Source organism: Myotis daubentonii, chromosome 11 (assembly GCF_963259705.1).
Source record: "Myotis daubentonii chromosome 11, mMyoDau2.1, whole genome shotgun sequence".
Taxonomy (NCBI): Eukaryota; Metazoa; Chordata; class Mammalia; order Chiroptera; family Vespertilionidae; genus Myotis; species Myotis daubentonii.
Window position 1 is genome coordinate 36,984,982 of NC_081850.1, and position 21,787 is coordinate 37,006,768.

Sequence of the window (21,787 nt, forward strand, 5' to 3'; positions counted from 1 at the left end):
CCCACGCTCTATCCACTGAGCCAAACCGGTCAGGGCAAATTTTTAAGATTTTTTAAAACGTGTTATTAAACACAGACATTATTAAAAATTAAATTATAGCCCTGACCGGTTTGGCTCAGTGGATAGAGCATCGGCCTGCAGACTTAAGGGTCCCTGGTTCAATTCCAGTCAAGGACATGTACCTTGGTTGCAGGCACATCCACAGTGGAGGGTATGCAGGAGGCAGCTGATCGATGTTTCTCTCTCATCGATGTTTCTAACTCTCCATCCCTCTCCTTTCCTCTCTGTAAAAAAATCAATAAAATATATTTTTTAAAAATCCTAAAAATTTAACAATCAGCTCTTAAAAACTGGTATGAGCCAGCTTCAACACCTCCCTGGGTTTTTTTGGTAAGTAAAAATGGGTAGAATATCACCTATGATACACTTATATCCTACCAGAATCTCTGGGGGTGGATCCAGTGTTTTTTATTTTATTTTAAGATTTTTTTGAGAGAGAGGAAGGAAGAGGGACAGAGATGAACATCTATGAGAGAGCTGAACATCAATCAGCTGGGGTTACCGCCAGCACACCTCTACCAAGGATCAAGCCCGAAACCTGGGCATGTGCCCTGACCAGTAATCGTACCAGCAAACTTTTGGTGCATGGACGACGCCCAACCAACTGAGCCACACCAACCAGGGTGGATCCAGTGTTTTTAAAAGATGCGTAGAGGATTCTTAAGTTCAGCCAGGGTTCAAAACCTCCACAGAGATGAGGACAATAAGGCCAGGGCAGGAACTGACTTGCCTCTCACCACAAGGCTAGCTGGTGTCAGAGTCGACCCAACCCTGGCGTCCAGATTCCCTTTATCAAAACATACTGTCTCAAATGGGTGGATTTTGTAAGGAAAATTGTGCCGAAACCTAGAGCGTTTGATTTATCGTCCTTAGGGGAAGGGGAAATGATCCTACTCTAAAAGCTTAGCCACTTTGAGGCCACAGATAACTGGAAATAAAATTCAGACTAAGAATTCATGGTTGCTTTGTGAAAACAAACAAACAAATTTTAAAAATACCCACTGACTTATATACTTTAAAAGGGTGAATTTTATGGTATGTAAATTATATCACAACTTTTAAAAGTTTCAAATGAGTGACATTCTACAAAATACCTCAAGGAAAGCCTAAGAAACTGTCACAGCTAGCGGGAGCCTAAAGAGACATGAGTACAAAATATAATGAATGTGGTGCCCTGAACGGGGCCCTGAACAGAGAAAGGACATTAGGGAAAATCTGAGAAAATATGAACTTTAGTTACTAATAATAACATATCAATGTTGGTTCAGTAAGTGTGACAAATGTACCATTATAATGTGCAGGGAAACTGGGTATGTGTATACAAAAACTTTCTGTACTGTACTCACTCACAATAATTCTATAAATCTAAATCTGTTCTAAAATAATAAAAAACGTTATCAAGAAAAGGCAACAGGGCAAGTCACCAAACCTCTCAGTTTTTACTTCTCTATAAAATGTGGCTTTGCTCTTTGGGATTAGTATATGGGATAATGAAGCTATATATGTTAATGAATGCAAAAGGTAAATATAAAAGAACAAAACAAAATAAAAAACAACCTTTCTAGGTATCAAAAATAGTTAGAGCTAATTTTTTTCCCCTTGAAAATAAGATTCATGATATTCTTGACTCCTTGTGGCTAAACCAGCAATGCCCTAAAAACATCCCGCCAGAGTGAACTGAGCAGATCCTCAAATGCCCCTGCACCTTTCTGAATGGCCGCAATCACTTCAAAAGAAAAGACAATTACTACTCTGAGCAGGAAAGCATTTGACCAACACCGTGGGCAGCCGTCGTGGCTGATGTGTTGTTTCTCCAAGTGTTAGTTAAAAACAGAAAGCCCGCATCACTCTCCAGGGTTTGGCCTCTCCCCTACCTTTGAGGACATGATGTTCTTCACTTCCTCGTCAGCGGCAGAGTGTGTCCCGGTGAGGTCCGGGTTACTGCTGCTCATCACCCGGGCCTGCAGCAGCTTCGAGCTCACGGCAGCCGCAGAAGTGCGTCCATACGTGTGGTAGCGAGGGTCTGGGAGAGCAGTGGGGCCACCTGCATCCCATCAGGTACAGACATGTCAATAGAAAGTGGGTCAGAGTCACTTCCTGGACTTGAGAAGGAACTGAAGAGGGGTGGGGTAGATAGTGGAATGAAAACCTTCTAGATTGGGCCTTAGAATTAGGGTCTTATTATCAAATGCCTTTGGGAGGACAATGATTTGGGGGTAAGTAGATAGGATATAAGGCAGTAGGGAGTGGTGAGAACTGTGGTAGACTGGAAACACGGGCCTCATCCCAAGGCAGGGGCTGCTACTCAGTTCCTGACTGTTATGGCCACAGAGAGCCTGCCCTCTGGGTTGATGGAGCTTCTGATTTCTCAAGATAAGCTGGAAACATGGATGTATGTATTTGTTTATTAATATTTAAACGATGACAACTTTGTAAGTAAAGTTTTCTGAGATTTCAGGATCCCAGGAATCATCTGAACCTTAGGAGGATAAGTGTATACTATATTTCAATGTTTTTCACCTGTCAGTATTTACTCGTCTTCAAAAGTGATTATGTGAGTCTATGACAGTGATGGCGAAACTATGACACGCGTGTCAGAGGTGACACGCGAACTCATTTTTTTTTGGTTGATTTTTCTTTGTTAAATGGCATTTAAATATATAAAATAAATATCAAAAATGTAAGTATTTGTTTTACTATGGTTGCAAATATCAAAAAATTTCTATATGTGACACGGCACCAGAGTTAAGTTAGGGTTTTTCAAAATGCTGACATGCCGAGCTCAAAAGGTTCGCCATCACTGGTCTATGACATAGACCAGTATTTAAAAAAACTCAATTGAAATGGCAGGTTTACTTGAAATAAGGCTGGGTGGACTAATGAGAAGGCCCAGTTTCTTTGCTGGGGCCAAGGACTTTGTGAACTTGTTGGTTATCAAGCTGACTAGTAGGTCTGTTTGAGTATTACCTATGTAAATAACAAAGAATGGAGAAATGAAATATTATTATTTCAAAAGGCTAGTTAGAGAGACATGAGAAACGGGATTTAATTTTTCATAATGATAAATCTAGGAAACACTGCTTATCATCACTCTCAAATATATATTATTCTCCTTACCATTAATTTCCTAGACTCCTAGGAGTCTGTTGTCATTTCTCCATATTTTACAAAAGAGATCCTAACTGAATCCAAAGTTTCCTACTAGGTAAAGACCAGTGAGGGATTATCAAACAGGCAGAGAAAATAAGTGCTTAGAGTATATAAAGAAGGATGGAGGCAGGAAGAAAGCAAGAGGAAAGTCTAGAAATAAACTCTTAATTTTAGTATTCATGTCATATTTGTGTCATTCTGAAAAATAAAATGTAACATTCACGCTTTTTATTTTATTTGAATGACGTGGCAGTGGAGTGGGGGCGAGGGTCCCCGGCCGCCAGACTCCACCCTCGAGGCCACGCTACCTGACTTGGGCAGGTCCTTCTGCAGCTCGGGCAGGCGGAAGACGTAGTGCACGTAGGAGGCCAGCAGGCAGTTCCTCCCGTGTTGGTCTTTGCTCAGGTCCTTGCTGTTGTGCAGACTGTTGGCGATGGCCACCACGGACTCAAAGGCAAACTGGGAGAAGTTGGCTGAGGAACCAAGATAAAAATGGGCAGCCTCACAGTCGGTCCTTAATGAACCCAAAGTAAAGTGTTCTCCAGGGCAGTGACAGGGAGCATGACCACCAGCCTAGAGAGCTAGGCGGTCAGGATGATGGCCTGCTGGCTCCGCATGCTGCCAACGGCGTCAGGCTTCCTCCCCCATTCTCGCCCTCCCACCAGCACTGCACTTTTTCATGACAAAGCCATGAGACTATCCAGACAACCTCCCTTTCTAAACCATGATGTGAACTGGGGCTACTCAGCAGGGTCTGCACTGACATGGTCAGCGTCATCCAGGAGCCTGCTAGAAATGCAGAATCTCAGGCCCCGCTAAGTCAGAATCTGCATTTTCACAGGATGCCCGGGGATTCTCACGCACCCTGTGGTCTGAGATGCACTGTTGCACCTTGGTGTACAGATTGCTCTAAAAGTGTGTGTATTGAGGTGAATCCCTACGATGGACCTTTACAGAGGATTGATTTGGCACATCCACTGTCTTGTTCTGGAGCTCCCGCCTCCACAGTTCGGCTCCACCTTACTTACCCAACTTTGGACCCTTTTCTGCTTAACTTCCACTTCCCTTAAAATGAGGCACTGGTTGTATTATCCCCATCACATGTCTGCTCTTTCTAATCTCTGTGACTTTGCTGATACCGTTGTCCTCACCTAGAAAGCCCTCCTCCCACTCACAAAATCACACCAACCTTTCAATGCTCAACACAATCCTATCGCCCCCACAAAGCCTTTGGTACCACTCAGTACAGGGCTTAAGTGACACCAAGTCCTAACATGCGTTGGCTATTTCTGGTGGTAAGTCCTATCTCTCTGAGCAGGCTGGAAGCCCTTCCAGGGCAAAGTGCATTTCTCATACTTTCTTGTCTCTCAAGTGCCTTTCATTGTGTCTGACAACAACAGGTCTGAATAAAGGCTTGTTGTCTAAACACCTCTACTTATTCTGCCTGTCCCAACACCCTGCTGTCCCCATGACAAGGCAGCAACTTGCTAAGGAGAAGACGTGTGAATGAATATTTTTGTCTAACACACAAGTCTATATTAAATAGCTGAAACATGCAAAGCAGTGTGCCACATAGGTGGGGGCATAGAAAGAAATCCAGGGAGGCGAGAGGTCACTGCTCTGCAGGAATCTTGCTGGAGAGGTGTCAGCTGCACGTCTGAAATGTAGCCTACAACATAGGATGTCTTATCTGTGGAACCACAAAAGACACACCCCAGGATACAGTGCAAACAAGGGGTTAAGAAGACATGCTCTTCCCTGGTCTACGAGTTCAGCAAGTACCCCCGCTCCCCCCAATCAATTTACTCAGATTCCATAGCCCAACTGGGCTATTTCCTTCTTTCCTCACACTCCCGTGCTTTTCTGAGTCTCTGCTTTTGCGCTCTCTTTCACTGTCTCCATTTGGGCTGCTTTCTCTCTACACCTCCTTCAAGGTCATCGCAAACACCTTCCTAGAGCCTCCAACATCCTCCCAGATGGATGTTCTAGCGTCTCCTCTCCCCCCAGTATTTTTAGCCGTGTCCTTTCGAGGATTCTTGTCCTATGCTGCTGCTCTTCACTGTATTTATTGTAAGTCCTCTCAGGTCAGCTATGCTCTCGATTACTGCGAAGCCTACAACTGCTAGCACAGTACTGGGAACACTGATGATGCCTAAAAGACATCCCCTGGACTCGCTAGCATGGGATAACATAAGTCCAGCCAAAAACAGTGTCAGACAAAAATGCCCTACACCAGCCAATCTGCCCCAGCAGGAGTCAGGAGAACCACGGGACCCACGTCTTACATGACATTATTTCCAACGGAAGTTTTACACATTGTATTTAATGTTCACTTGTTAAAAGCAAGCATTTAAAATACACTATCAGTCAGCCAATAGATGAGTGGTTGCCAGGGGCTAAGGGGATCAATATAAAACATGATCACATTGCATTTCAATTTAGAATTCCTTTCCTTCTACTTAATATGAATTGTCTTATTCTTTTGAGATATTTTATTTCCCTGTTGGTCAAGAAAACAAAAATATCTTAGAAGTACAAGAATTCTATCCACTACAAGGAATGGAATTTGAAAGACTGCTCCTAATAGTTTTAAAAATTTATTTTAAAAACTATGATTTTAAGCATCCAATCTTCATTTCTTTTTTAACATCCAGGGAGAGTAAGAAATAGCCCTGGACCTGGCCTGCCTTGGACTCAGATCATCAACAGAAAAGAAGATCACACTTTCCCTGCTCCCAGGATTTCTGGAAAATCATGTCTCCTAACACAAGGCACTGCCTGCCTCTTCCCGCCTCCTCCCAGCCTCCTACCGGTCTGGCCGGCGATGACCATGGGCTGCACGGACAGCTGGAAGAGCTTGTCCAGCACCAGGTGCAGGAAGAGCACGAGGGGCTCCAGGCGGGAGGAGTTGAGCCAGATGATGCTGAGCTTCAGCTCATGCTCCAGCGTCGTCTCACTGATCTTCTGGTCCAGCACGCGGATGGGGAAGGTCACCTGGCTCTCCAAGGAGTGGCAGAGAGTGAAGAACTTCTCCAGGTGGTTGTCCTGGGAAGGCAGACAGCAGGCCTCAGGGTCTTATCCCATCCAGGCTCACCAGTGAATTCATAAACAGAATCAAATGGCTCCTCATAGACAGAGCCCTTTATCCCAGGTCTTAGACCACAAGTTCTAAGACATGGATGTTTCAGACCAAGGTTATGAACCGCTTTGTAGAGTGGTGTGCACAAAATAAGACCCTCTCCATTAACTATTAACTGAAGAAGAAAATAATGTGGACTCTGACATATTCTGTAAGCAGAAGCAAGCACACCAGGTGAGCATACACAGCCCAAAATGGGTCTACACGGGTGCAAAACTCTAACAGTGGCACGAAAAGGAGGGAATGTAGAAGTGGGAGAAAGGCTGGTGAAGTGGCAGAATCGCAGAGGGGAATGAGATAGAGACTTCAAATGAAGTCTCTCCACATAATTTCTCAGCCAACTGTGCAGGGACTGGGTTCCTTCATTTAGGTGCTCAACCTTTTGATAAGGTCTTTCTATTCAAATGAAAATTAAACCTGAACAGGCTTGGAAAGTCCCCATAAAGAACTAAAGGTTATTTTTGTTTTATTTGTGCACAATGATTTTCATTGGTCGGTTACTGGGCTGTCCTTAGAAGGTTCTCTGCTGCGCCCCCATCGTCACTATTGGCCTCCTGGCTCTGAGGTGAAGTGGACCTCACCTGGTGAAGTGTTCCTTACCTGGGTGTGAACGGAGGAAACAGCTTGCACTTCAATATTAAATACTCCCTTATGTCCTTCAGCCCACTTAATAGGAGGATTCTGTAAAGGGACTTTCTGTGTTAAAGAAAAAAAAAAAAAGATTAGCAATTCAATCCCTTTTTCTGAATACTAGCAAGCAGCACGAAGCAACTTGACTGTAAATGTCAGGTTATCTATAATAATAAAAGCGTAATTGCTAATTAGACCAGACAGCTGAATGACCTTCCAGATGTCATTCTGGACATCCTTCTGGACAAAGCTGTGGTAGTGGGGGCCGAGGCAGAGGCAGTTAGGGGTGATCAGGCAGGCAGGCAGGTGAATGGTTAGGGGTGATCAGGCAGGCAGGCAGGCAAGTGGTTAGGTGCCAGCAGTCCCAGATTGCAGTGTTGGGCCTAAACTGGCAGTCGGATATCCCCTGAGGGGTCCCAGATTGCAAGAGAGTGCAGGCTGGGCTAAGGGGACCCCCTCATGCACAAATTTTGTACACCGGCCTCTAGTTCAAATATAAAATTCCCCAGAAAACTAATAGAATTGGCTTTGGAGTTAGAAGCTCTGGGTTCAAGTTCTGTCCTGTCCTGAACTAGTTACTTTTACTTTGCCAACTCAATTAAACTCTTTGGGCCTTTGTTTTCTTTGCTGAAATGATGGGTTTGAACTGAGTGATCTGTCTTTAAGCTCCTACCCAGCATTGATAAATCCTTGATTCTAGGAATTGAAATAGAGTAATATGTTGGTGATTTCCCCATTAGTCAGGAATATCAAGAGAAAGCCTAGAGTATCTTTACACGACATAAAATTGTAATGCTTTTGAGCACCTACAATTACTTTCCCTTTTAACAAAACATTTCCAAGTAGTAGTCCTGCTAGGCTCCTGCTTTAATTACTTTAAGTGACTCTCTTATGTAATTTATGTATTAATAGCTCTGTAACCCTAAGAGGCAATTTTTTGCCTTAAATTCCCATGGAATTATCTTCCTCAGGAGACATCATACAGCATTGGGTGAGGAGAGCCTAGTCTGACACAGCCATATGAGTGTGGATTTTGCATCTCTTGCATTATTTTTTTTTCATTAATTCTCACCTGAGGATATTTTTTCCATTGATTTTTAGAGAGAATGGAAGGGAGGGAGGGAGGTAGAGAGACAGACAGAGAGACACAGAGAAAGAGAGAGACAGAGAGAGAGAGACACAGAGAAAGAGAGAGAGACATACATAGATTGGTTGCCTCCTGCAACCCAGGTATGTTCCCTTGACCAGGAATCAAACCTTTGACCCTTAGGTGAGCAGGCTGACACTCTAACCACTGAGCAGTGTGGCCAGGGCATCTCTTGCATTTTAATGGCAGGAATGCTGTATTTACAAGGGTACAATGTGTGGACCGGGTGAGTACTTTTGGAAATATCTAAGATAGAGTCACAAACGGGTCAAAGCTGAACCCAGCCCACGGACAAATTCCGTTTGGCTCAGTGCTGGAAACTTTTTCGAATTTGTTGCCAACATTTAAAAGTCAGAAAATTTCACATGAAAGCCTATTTTTCTAACTTCTTTTGAGAACCAGAAGATATGAAGACATTGGGAGTGCGTCCCAGAATGCCACTGATCTGTGGGGCGGAGGAGCAGCTGTGACCTTCAGTGGGCAATCTCCAGCGGGAACAAAGTCCACCAGGACCCGGCACTCACTGTCAGTGAGTCCAACTCCTGGGGACACTGGAGTCTGCCTCCTATGACCTTAAGCAGCACTGGCCACTAAAAAATATAGTGTGAGCCACATGTCACTTAAAATATTCTAGTAGCCATATTTAAAAAATTTAAAGGAACATATGATAGTAATTTTAATACAGATAGCTTAAATATGTAGCCTAAATATAGCCTAAAGAGTATTGATTATTATATCTAATCATGTATTACTAAATATATAGCCTAAATATTGTTTCAATATGTAATCACTATAAAAATTATGAATGATATATTTTACATACTTTTTTTTCTACTAAGCCTTTGAAACTGGGTTTGTATTTTATACTTACATTACATTCCAGTTTAGACAAGCCCTATTTTTAAAAATGTATACATATTTATTGATTTCAAAGAGGAAGGGAGAGGGAGAGAGAGGTAAAAACATCAATGATGAGAGAGAATCATTCATCGGCTGCCTCCTACATGCCCCCCGACTGGGGATCAAGCCCGCAACCTGGGCCTGTGGCCTGACTAGGAATAGGACTGTCACATCCTGATTCACAGGTTGATTCTGAACCACTGAGCCACACCAGCTGAGCTGGACAAGCCACATTTTAATAGCCACACATGACTAGTGGCAACTGTATTGGACAATATTAAGTCTTCAGGCTGAGGGTATATCTATAAAGATAGTTTGGGGCAAGAAGAAAAATAATAATATTTACTTCAGCATAGAGTTTGTTTCTTGACATGCATTATTTCATTTAATGTTCACAGCAACCTAATGGACAGGTATGGGTGAGGTTTCATCGCTAAGACACAGAGAGGGTAAGCAATTCACCCATGTATGTTCACACGGCTAGGGAGTGGCAGAGTCTGGATTTTGGATCCAAATTTGTTTGTTCCTAAAACCCAGGTTTGCTCTGCAGCATTAAGAAGATAATTAAGGGTTCCAAGAAATTAGAATGTGCATGATGAAAAGGCGGCGGTGAGGGCATCAGAAGGGCCTGTGTATCCAAATCATAAGAGTAATCAGGGCATGTCTGTGAACACACTCAGGGTGATCTCAGGTGGTTCTGAGGAGAGCAGTTTTGGTCTAAAGCCAGACACAAGACTGTGGCCCAGGGCAAAGAAAGATTCTCTCTCCAGAGAAAAAGAGAAATAAGAGAAAAATGGAATAGCCTGAGAATGATAGATGGGTAGTCAGAGTAGGAAAGAAAGTTGACTATTAAGGTTGGAACTAAATTAAAATTCCTGGGAAATTCTTCAACCTGAAAATTACTATAATAAATAACCCAAAAGAGATGAAGGGGGATCCATAGATTAAAAGAGTCTTAAAGACAAGTCAACCAATAGCAATGTATGGACCTTATTTGGATCCTGATTCAAACAAACAACTGTAAATAAAAATATGGCATTAATGAGATCATTGAAAATTTGATTACTAACTGGATATTTGAAGATATTAAGGCATTTTTAATTTTAAGATACAATGGTTAAAAAAAGAGCCCTTATCTTTGAAGATACATACTAGAATATGTATAAACTAGAGGCCTGGTGCACAACATTCGTGCACTGTGGGGGTGGGGAGGGGTGTCCCTCAGCCCAGCCTGCACCTTCTTGCAGTCTGGGACCCCTTGGGGGATGTCCAACTGCTGGCTTAGGCCTGCTCCCGTGGACATCCCCCGAGGGGTCCTTAGCACTGCTGCCGCTGCACTCACCAGTCATGATCCCAGCTTCTGGCTGAGCAGTGCTCCCCCTGTGGGAGCGCACTGACCACCAGGGGGCAGCTCCTGCATTGCGTGTCTGCCCCCTGGGGGTCAGTGCATGTCATAGCGACCAGTCATTCTGCTGTTTGGTCGATTTGTATATTAGGGTTTTATTATATAGGATGAAATGCTATGATGTCTGGGATTTTCTTTAAAATACTACTATTGAAATAAACCTCCACCAACCAGACTGAGAATATGAGAGCAGTGCTGGTGTGGTCAGAATGGCGAGTCCACTGGGCTCCCTTCTAATGGGGCAAGAGGCAGTGCAGGAAACAGGAGGAGGGGAAGGCTAATGGCATTGGCAAAGGAATAAAAACCCCACTATCCATCTGGGAACAGTGACAATTGACCCATAGGAGAAACTGATGGAATCTCGCCCAGGAACCTTTTGTAAGGATCCGTGCTGAGAGCAGCTGTTATCTGAAGTGGGCTCCACTAGCCCCACCTTTCACATTACATTATTTGTGAATCCCTTTTTGCAAGGCAATACTGCGTCTGGCGCAGGCTGCATTTACTAAACGTTCTGAATTGGTGATGTCTAAATGAATGTTTTTTCATGGCTACTTGTTTTTCCCATCCTATCAGACCCATGTGTTCCCAGAAAACACTGTATGCTGACAGATGACTGTTCCCCAACACATGCTGAGCATCCTCAGTCCTGTTGAAGGCACTGGGAAGTGGATCTGGGAAGGTGGTCTAAGATCACGGCTGGACAAGAAACAGCTGACGGCCAGCTTGCTGGTTACCTCTGCAGAATGCATGGAGTAGTTGGGTGGCAGCTTTTCCAAGGCAACTGGGAGACAGTAGGATCCAGTTTGAAGACGTTCATTTAAGAGAATTGGCAGCCACTGAAATAGATGATGTAGAGAATAAAGTGGAATTTATTACTACATATAACTCTGGCAATTTATCTAGCTCACAATAATCAAATGCAACTAAACGATGATTAGATATTGACCAGGACTCTTTTTGGCAGTAATTTCTGTCAAGTTCTTTGCATTTTAAATTCTGTGAGAGCTCCTGAGGTGGTAATATCAATGATTTACTGCTTTCAGAGCCAAAGTAGTAGCATTTTTCTTTAAAGCAAATGTTTGTGTGTCTCTGAGCAACATCAATGCTTATGTTAACTTTTATATTTTTTAAAGAAACAACTTTTTTCTCCTTGGAGAAAAAGCTAGTTTTATACCAGGTGGAGCAAAAGTAGGTTTATAGTCGTGAGTGTGCAAACCAGAGTTTATTTTTGTATTATTACTTATTAATTATTGTATAATTTTCCAAATGAATAACTGTAAACCTATTTTTGCCCACTCTCCATGTAAAGCATATATATAAAATTTAGAAATAATATATATTGCAATGCTTTAAAATGTTTTTACTTACTATTGTTTATTCTAAACACATGGTAAACAAGTATACATTCATAATATATATATATTATATATATACGTATATATATTTCCCAATGATACAATTTTGTATTAAAATACCCTCTGTAATTTAAAAAATAATAATATCTTCAAATAATATATTTAGAGACATACAAAACTTGCAAATGGATACTAAAACTATAAATACAACAATACAACATACCCAGTACTTCAATGGCCAATTTTAACAGATTTTGAAATATCACTGAATTAATAGGTTTTATTTCTTTAACTTAAAAATTTTTTAATATAAATCATTTTTTATTTTGCAATTAGTTTGTATACAATATTATCTTAGATTCAGTGTACACCCCAGTGATTAGATATTATATAACTTACTAAATGATCATCCTGGTAAATATCATACCCATCTGACATGCATAGTTATTAGAATACTAGAGGCCCGGTGCACAAAAATTTGTGCACTCGGGGAGGGAGGGGGGGGTCCCTCAGCCCGGCCTGTGCCCTCTCCCAGTCTGGGACCCCTCGGGAGATAACGACCTGCTGGCTTAGACCTGCTGCCGGGTGGCAGAGGGCAGGCCCAATCCCTAGGTGCAGCCCCTGGTCGGGCTCAGAGCAGGGCCATTTGGGGAGTTGGGGCACCGCCCCATGTCATGCACAGAGCAGGGAGGATCAGGAGGTTGCGATGCCACCCTCAGTCACGCTCAGGGTAGGGCCGATTGGGGGGTTGGGGCACCGCCCCCTGTCACACTCAAGGCAGGGTCGATGGGGAGGTTGCGGCGCAACCCCCTGTCACGCACAGAGCAGGGCCAATCAGGGGGTTGGGGCGCTGGCCCCTGTCACTCACAGAGCAGAGCCCATCAGAGGGGTTGGGGCGCCGCCACTCTCACACTCAGGGCAGGGCCGAAGGGGAGGTTATGGCTCTACCCCGTCACACACAGAGCAGGACCCATTGAGGGGGGCGGGGGGGGGGAGGGGGTTGGGGCACCACACCCTGTCACACACAGAGCAGGGCCGATCAGGGGGTTGGGGCACTGCACCCTGTCACACACAGAGCCGCAGAGCGATCAGGGGGTTGGGGAGCTCCCCCCTATCAGGCACAGAGCAGGGCTGATCAGGGGGTTGGGGCGCCTTCCCCTGTCCCGAACAGAGCAGGGCGGATAGGGAGGTTGTGGCCCCGCCCCCTGTCGCACACAGAGCCGCAGGGCGATCAGGGGGTTCAGGGGGTTTGGGCACTGCCCCCTGTCACACTGATGCCGGTGCTGGGAGGCCTCGCGGCTCCACTGATCCCCGTGCACTGGGTGTGTGTGTGGGGGGGAGTGTCCCTCAGCCCAGCCTGCCCCCTCTCACATACTGGGAGCCCTCAGGCGTTGACCCCCATCACCCTCCAATCGCAGGATCTGCCCCTTGCCCAGGCCTGATGCCTCTAGCCTAGGCGTTCGGCCCGGGCAGCGGGGACCCGCAGCTGCAGCGGCCCCACGATCGTGGGCTTCGCTTTAGGCCCAGGCAAGGGACCCCTAGCTCCTGGGACTGCCAGCTTCGACCGTGCCCAGCTCCCATCACCGGCTCAACCCCTACTTCCTGCTATCACTGGCCAGGGCGGAAAAGGCACCTGATTCTCTGATCATGGCTGGGGGGCAGGGCAAAGGCGGCCCCAGGGCCGCCTTTGCCCTGCCCCCCAGCTCTTAGCTCCCCCCTGGGTTTCTGATCACTGTCAGTGGCAAGGGGCTTCTTCCTGCTTTCCCTTTGGCCTCCCTGCATTGTGCCTACATATGCAAATTAACCGCCATCTTGTTGGCAGTTAACTGCCATCTCAGTTGGCAGTTAATTTGCATATAGCCCTGATTAGCCAATGAAAAGGGCAGCTCGTACGCCAATTACCATTTTTCTCTTTTATTAGTGTTGATTATTGACTATATTCCATATGCTTTCCTTTACATCTCATGACTATTTCGTAACAACCAATTTGTACTTCTTAATCCCTTCATTTTTTTCACCCATTTCCCTACCTACCTCCCATCTGTCAACTATCAAAATGTTCTCTGTATCTATGAGCCTGTTTCTGTTCTACTACTTCTTTTATTTTGTTTTTAGATTCAATTGTTGATAGATATGTATTTATTGCCATTTTAATATTCATATTTTTATCTTTTTCTTCTTAAAAAATACCCTTTCACATTTCATGTTATACTGGTTTGGTGATGATGAACTCCTTTAGCTTTTTCTTGTCTGAGAAGCTTTATCTATCTGTCTTTTGATTCTAAATGATAGCTTTCCTGGGTACAGTAATCTTGTCTGTAGGTCCTTGCTTTTCATCACTTTGACTATTTCTGGCCTGCAAAGTTTCTATTGAGAAATCAGCAGACAGTTTTACGGGAGCTCCCTTGTAAGTAACTAACTGATTTTCTCTTGCTGCTTTTAAGATTCTTTCTTTGTCTTTAAACTTTTGCATTTTAATTATGCTGTGTCTTGGTGTGGGCCTCTTTGTCATCTTGTTTGGAACTCTCTGTGCTTCCTGGGCTTATATGTCTATTTATTTCACCACGTTAGGGAAGTTTTCTGTCATTTTTTTCAAATAGGTTTTCAATTTCTTACTCTCTCTTCTCCTTCTAGCACTGCCATGATGTGAATGTCAGTACAACTGAAGTTGTCCCAGAGGCTCCTTACACTATCCTCAATTTTTAAAATCATTTTTTCTTTTTGCTGTTCTGATTAGGTGTTATTTTGCTTCCTTATATTTCAAATTTCTGTTTGATTCTCAGCTTCATATACTCTACTGTTGATTCTCTATAAATTATTCTTCATATCAGTTAGTGTATCTTTCATTTCTGACTGGTCCTTTTTTATGCAGTTAAGGTTCTAACTAAGTTCATTATGCATCCTTATAACCAGTGTTTTGAACTCTGCATCTAGTAGATTACTTATTTCATTTTGTTTAGTTCTTTTTCTGGAGTTTTATTCTGTTCTTTCATTTGGGACATGTTTGTCTTTTCATTTTTGCAGTCTCCCTGTTTTTGTTTCTATGTATTAGGTAGAGCTGCTATGGCTCCCAGGCTTGATAGAGTGGCCTTATGTATTAGATGTCTGTTGGATCCAGTGGCACGGCCTCCTTGATCACCCAAGCTGGGCATTTGAGGTACACCCCCAATGTATGGGCTGTGTACACCCTTCTGTTGTATTTGAACCTTGATTGCTATTGGCATGTCATTGAGAGGGATTTATGTCTAGGGCAGCCAGGAGGATCAGCCACCATGGAGGATCAGCCGTGTAAGGGCCCACCCTACAGAGGAGGACTTCCTTCAGCAGGTCTCTGGTGCCTGCTGACTTCTTTAGTGTGTAGCTTGTGGAAGTGGTTAGGGGGTACTTCGATGTGGCCTGAAGCTGTCTACTGAGTTCGCTGGTTCTGGTGCCTCCTGGGAGTTTCAGACCAAGGTCAACTACCACCTGTGTTCTGCCCAGGACCATCTGACATGAGTCACAAAGTGATCTTCAGATGGCTGCTACTTGGACTAGGTTTGGAGGTGCCCCGGTAAGGCCAAGCTGTGAACCAAGGCCAACTGCTGCTAATGCTGGGCCTGGGCCAACTCGCTAGAGATACAAGGCACACTTTGACCAGATGCTGCTTGTTTGAGAGATTTTGGGAAAATATAAAGCATGAGCCAAGACAGGCCATTTGTATGGAAAAGCAATTGGAAACAGCTTGGATGAATCCACAAGTTGGGTGGGTTGGGGTCTTCAATGGAACCACTGGGGTGCCATGAACAGTGATAGCCAGGTTGATATGGAGCCAGCATGCCGGCTCTGTGTGGGGAGGGCTCAGAAAAGGAACAATGGCTTCTTCCAGCATTTCTGTCTTGGAGAGAGCTGCCCCTCCAGCTCTCACCCTGATGCCAGACAATTCAGTTCCTCCCTGGTATTCCTGGTGCCTTTTGAGCTGCTTCCCAATTGCTGGAGCTCAGAGGGACTAAGTCCAAGTAAGACATGCATGGGCCATTTAAGAGGAATGCCTAGGACTCTACGAGCCCTGGTCTTACTCAGCCACAATCCTGTTGGCTTTTACAACCAGAAGTCATGGGAACTTCTCTTGCTGGCACTGGAACCCTGGGCTTGGAGGGACCTACTTTGGGGCTGGGACCCCTCACTCCTCAGGAGGCAACTTTCCCAGCCAAGATATTCCTCCTGATTTATTTATTTATTTATTTATTTTTTTGCTTAAAGTAATACAAAGGGTATTACATATGTGTCCATTTCCTCCCCCACACCCCCGCCCTAGACAGTCCCCTAGCCTCCCCTATCCCCCAGGGTCTTATGTCCATTGGTTATGCTTATTCCTCCTGATTTTTACCTGCCACATGAGGGTGTGGGAACAGCCCATTTTGCATCTCCACCTCCCCTTTTAATCTCAATGTGGCTTCTTCTTTAAATCCCTAGTTGTATTCATTCAGCTAGACTTTAGGCAATTCTGAATGATGAGTGTTCTGTAGTTTAGTTGTAATTTTGATGTCACAATGCTTTTTATTTTATTTTATTTTTTAGATAAATGTGTGTTCTTTCAATATCTATCTCCCACTAGCTTTCCGTTCCTGAAATTTGTCATTTGTTAAGTCGAGTCATCTCTGCTCTTTACTATAATCTGTTTTGGTACATTCTGTTACTTGTGACAGGAAAAAAGCAATTGAATAGAATTTAGTTGTTTATCTCTGCAAGGACCTTGGATGCACCAAGGACTGCAGTGTGAATTGGCAAGTTGAAAACGACTCACTGAATATCCCAGGAGACTTTCTATGGAGGCTCCTTGCTTCTGCTGACAGCTGATATGATAGAAGGTGAACAGGAGGTGGTGATTTACTGTGAGCTTAGCAGGGAGCTTAATTTTCACTTCTTCATAGAAGTCTGGAGACCTGTTTCAAAAGCACATTATACACACATAACTTTTAGCAAGAATGACGACTTCTCTGACTATAAATTATAATGCAACAGACCCTTTACTTCTCAGAATTTGTCTGCTTGGTGATTTGCTTTTCATTTTACAGCATCCTGCTCCTTGGCTGGAAGCCCTTGAGACCAAGCTTATGTCACTAGATACACTTCACTTACATAAGGGCACTTAGAAACTGAAGACTTTGGGGGTGGGGGTGGAGGATTTCCACACACAATGGAAAAATCCAACAACTTATTTTGAAAAGGGGATGAGGTTCAATGCCCTGTTGTGACCTCATTTTCTGTCTCTACCCTAAGAACAGAGACAGGCACATCAAAGGATTTTGGAGAAACAAATGAATGAAGCAGGAGGAAAAGGAACCTGATTTTGCTTAATTACAATGTCCAAGATACTTTACCAAGAGCTTCATGTACGTTACTCACTTTCTCCTCATCCCAACCCAGCAATGAGGGTTTAGAGGAAGACTTAAATGGGCCAAGTCCGTTTGACCCTGTACAAATTTCCCTCTCCTACCTGTAAAATGGAATAATTTACACACTATTTTGGAACTCAATTTACCCAGATAATAATGAGTGCTCCATTTCCCCTTTCGTCAACTTAATTTTTCTTAAACTAGGTAGTGGTGTAGGTGTGGAGTAGGGTAGACAAGGAGACAAGAGCTCGATTTTGTTTCTGGCCCCCTCCAGTATTTCAAAGCAAGTTAAGAAATGTATTTATTTAACACCATGAAACTTCTCTGTATCATACTAGATAGAAGGCTCCAGAAAATCAAAACGCTATGAAGTTCTTGAGCATATGTTCTTCTCTCAATCTTAGTTAATGGCAAAAATTGTGTATCTGCAACACAGAATCATGTAACTAGCATGAATTTCCTCTGTCCCTGAATTATAAGAACCATTGGAAGGAATCACCTCGGGGATTCAGAAAAGCCACCAAATAATGAAACAATCTTGACGTATGTTTCGAACTCTGCAATACACTTACTTATTGTGGTATGTGACAGCTGTGTACACTTCCTGCAGAAATTCAGGCCCATTGGATTTTCCAAAGATGACCTATTGACCAATATAAAAAGGACCAAATTAACCGTGATATTTGGGTATATGAAACCAACCATCATCAGCCCAATAGGACGTTCTGTTCTCATATAGCTATACTGTGTAAGTTAAGAGTGCTGAGTTCTACGACCAGCCCAACCACACGGATGCAAAATAACTGGCTATGAAGGGTAAAGTGAGGCCCCAAGGCCACAGGTTTGTGAGACTGGGAAACCGGTGCCCTGTCCACTCTGCTTCACTTCCTAGAGGTCTACATTTTTGGGCAAAGTCACATCAGTTAAAGATCCCTGCCCTTTTCCCTCCAAAGACATGGGCCTGGTCACTGGGGTGATCAGGACCTCCCCTGTCCACATGTTTGGGCTATTTAGAAAGAGACACCTTTTGGGCTTCATTCAGCCTTAACGGTACATGATTTGTCAAGTGGATTCACTTCTGGACAAAGAAAAAAGGGCCCTTTTTATTAGATGCAATAATCCCTTGGTGATTAGAGAACAGGCTGGAGTTTGGCCCCCATTCATCCCTGACTGGGCACTTGGTTCCATTCAGGATTTGCATAATCATATCCGGCAGCTCTGGTGGACTTGCCATGAGCCAGAGCAAAGAGAATCAGGGGAGTCCTCCTCTAGGATTTTTTTCCTACCACCATTGCAAGAGAAGGCCTTGCATTGGGAAGGTAGGTAAGGCATTTGGAGGATGGTTAAAAAATAAAGAAGAAAATATTTGGAGAATGGAATCCCTGAAAAAAATTATTTCAGTAGAAAGGTTTAGTAATTGAATTCTATGACTTGTAGACAATAGAAACAGCTAACAGCATTCACAGCAGATGATTAAAAAAAAAAAATACAAATTCTGGCATTTTAGTTTTCTTAGAGAACACTGCATTATATATTTATTACTGGATTTATATTTTGCCTCAGGATGAAGATCCAGACCCAGAAGGTGCTGAGGTGGCACGTGTTTATTATTCGTAGGCATGCTTCACATCTCTCTCGAGGTGGACTGGATGTGCGCAGCTGCATGCTGCCGTGCACATCTGGAAGTGCAGCAAACACGGCAGACACACTGGGCCTGTCTGTCTACTTCTCATGCTGTGAGGGTAGCATGGACTTTATGATATTTTTCAGTCTTCTAATGTAATCTGCATGTCCAACGTTCATAGCTCCTTAGGGAATAAGTTAGGAAAGAGACTTGCAATGTAGACTGACCTTGTTTCCCCATCAGCATGCTGGGACCAATAATGGACTAGCCACTAAGGCCTCTGCACATGCTGAGTAGCGCTGTCCTGAACAGACAGATACTCAGCATGTTCATGAGCCCTGGGTTCTGTCCGCGTGAATGGACAAGGGAAGTTCAGCACACCCTGGTTTGAGGCAAATGTTTACTTCTGTCTTTACCGGCATAGCGTTGCTCGGATCCTCTCCACACATGAACTGGATCTTGATTGTAATGTTCCGGGCAGATGTTAGCTTGTTAGTGAAGTTCAGCCTCTGTGGGTAGACATAGAGAAGGTTTCTGGAAAAGAGAAGACCGAGAACCAGTGAATAAGATCTAGAGCTTGTTTTAACCAATCAAGAGGAGACGTTTCTGAAGGAGGTTTTCCTTTCTGAAGTGAATTATTTTTGGAGGAGTGAGTGAGATACTGCTGCCTCTTCCTCCTCAGCTACAGTCATCTGATAATAACCAACAGTGTTCTTCTTCTGTCCCCTATAAAGATGTGTCTGCTGCAGCTGAGAGAGTCTTAAGGTCCTGGGTGTATTTCAGGTTTCTTCGGATATATTCCCAGAAGTGGAAACTCTGGGTCATCAATCAGCTCTTTTTTGGGAAAGACCATCTCCATGTGGCAGGGAGAGCTGGTGTGTGGGTTAATCCGCCCTTGAGCTCTGAGTTCTGTGCCACATTCTGGGAGCTCTGTTCACCTGGATGTGCTCAATGACCAGAGAATTGACATCTAAACCCTGAAGTTTAGCACTACTTCTGCATTTTTAAGCACGCGAGGCAAAAATTCAGCACTCTTTCTGGGTCACTGACCCTGTATCCAGCCCCACAGTTTCACCTGGGCACCCCCTCCCCCCCCCCCCCCCGCCCCAACACCAGCTCTACCACTGTAACAATGGAATGGTACACATTGCTTCTGTAAAGTGACAGCCTTCACACACTTGGTGGCTTTTCAGAGATGTGTACCCTTGATGGCCTGGGAAGTTTCATGTGTTCTTAAAGTGAACACAAAGATCTGAATCTCCTGATTTGCATGATTTTGTGGGGTTTTCCAGGTCAAGTGAATAGAGAACCGTTTTCAGAGATCACCTCAGGCCGCTTATGGGAAGAGCAAATATTCTTAATAAACCTGATTTTAATGGATACATGATATACCATATTATGAATGTGCCATAACTTATATTAATCTCCAAAAATAATCATTTAGATGATTTCCTTTTTTTTAATATTATAAAGCGATGCTAACCCCTTTATATATGTATGTATGTATGTATGTATGTACGTACATATGTATACATATATGTATTGCCCTTCTGCAATGCAGTGTACTTTGGGCAGGATCCCTTTCAGTTCTATATAGTTCTTCATCTTTGAATTAATTAGAGAGACACCGATCAACCTTTCTTTATGCTGTGCTTGAAGAAATAATGAGCCCGAGTTTGTAAAATGCTTTGAAGTAGCTAGATGAAAGGGTCTGTGTAAATCACAACAGTAACAACCCTGCCAGACTGGTTAAGCAAGTTAGCTGTCACTACACTCCTCTCCTACATTCCAATATAGGGCCACCACCCACCTGTCTCACACATCCCCCAACACTGGTCAACAATTTTGCACGTTGCTTTCAAAGGGGTTGCTGACCCCTACGTGTAAACAACATCACCATGGGCATTCAGTGTCCTGCCTGGTACTGAATACACTTTCCACAGAATACAGAGCTAAGGGAAACAGAGAATTTAGTCCAACATCCCTTTCTGCAAGGCTCGACTCTCAGGGAGGTTAAATAATTTTGCCTAAACATTTTCTTAAGAAGATGCATTTTCCAACGTTCATCCTATTTCTTAATGGCAAATTACCAAGTGACATGTTCTGTTAAATCTGCATGCTTTTAAAGAAATGAATATTAAAAAATAATGTTTTCTTTTGGGAAGGGAGATCTGCCTGCATGGTCAATAACCCACAGAGCTTAAACCAGATAAGAGTAATTATTAACAAACTGATAAACAGGTGCATATCAACACTAATAAAAGAGAAAAATGGTAATTGGCGTACGATGATACCCTTTTCATTGGCTAATCAGGGCTATATGCAAATTAACTGCCAAGATTGGCAGTTAACTGCCAACTAAGATTGGCAGTTAACTGTCAACAAGATGGCGGTTAATTTGCATATGTAGGCACAATGCAGGGAGGTGAAAGGGAAAGCAGGAAGAAGCCCCCTGCCACTGACAGTGATCGGAAACCCAGCGGGGAGCTAAGAGCTGGGGGGCAGGGCAAAGGCGGCTCTGGGGCTGCCTTTGCCCTGCCCCCCAGCCATGATCGGAGAATCAGGGGCCTTTGCTGCCCTGGCCAGTGATAGCAGGAAGTAGGGGTGGAGCCAGCGATGGGAGCTGGGCATGGTCGAAGCTGGCAGTCCCGGGAGCTAGGGGCCCCTTGCCTGGGCCTAAAGCGGAGCCCACGATCGCGGGGCCGCTGCAGCTGTGGGTCCCCACTGCCCGGGCCGGACGCCTCAGCCAGAGGCATCCTGCAGGGGCAGTGGCGGAGCCCGCGCGATCGCGGCGCCCCCCGCTGCCACTGCAGGTCCCCGCTGCCCGGGCCGGATGCCTAGGCCAGAGGCGTCAGGCCTGGGCAAGGGGCCAATCCTGCAATTGGAGGGTGATGGGGGTCAATGCCTGAGGGCTCCCAGTATGTGAGAGGGGGCAGGCTGGGCTGAGGGACACTCCCCCCCCCCCCCCACACACACACCCAGTGGACGAATTTCGTGCACCG

General features: G+C 44.3%; 1 protein-coding gene across 5 annotated transcripts in view; it reads right to left on the minus strand.

Moving 5' to 3' along the window:
- Positions 1-21,787, minus strand: part of DOCK8 (dedicator of cytokinesis 8) — a 200,254-nt gene that overhangs the window by 62,015 nt on the left and 116,452 nt on the right. For all 5 annotated transcript variants that reach the window (XM_059656823.1, XM_059656825.1, XM_059656822.1 and 2 more), the window contains 8 exons: positions 19,202-19,319; positions 17,734-17,804; positions 16,570-16,708; positions 11,166-11,267; positions 6,950-7,045; positions 6,021-6,255; positions 3,519-3,683; positions 1,935-2,104 (listed from right to left, as the gene is read on the minus strand). In XM_059656823.1, coding sequence (XP_059512806.1) covers positions 1,935-2,104; positions 3,519-3,683; positions 6,021-6,255; positions 6,950-7,045; positions 11,166-11,267; positions 16,570-16,708; positions 17,734-17,804; positions 19,202-19,319 — 1,096 coding nt within the window. The remainder of the gene's footprint in view (positions 1-1,934; positions 2,105-3,518; positions 3,684-6,020; positions 6,256-6,949; positions 7,046-11,165; positions 11,268-16,569; positions 16,709-17,733; positions 17,805-19,201; positions 19,320-21,787) is intronic.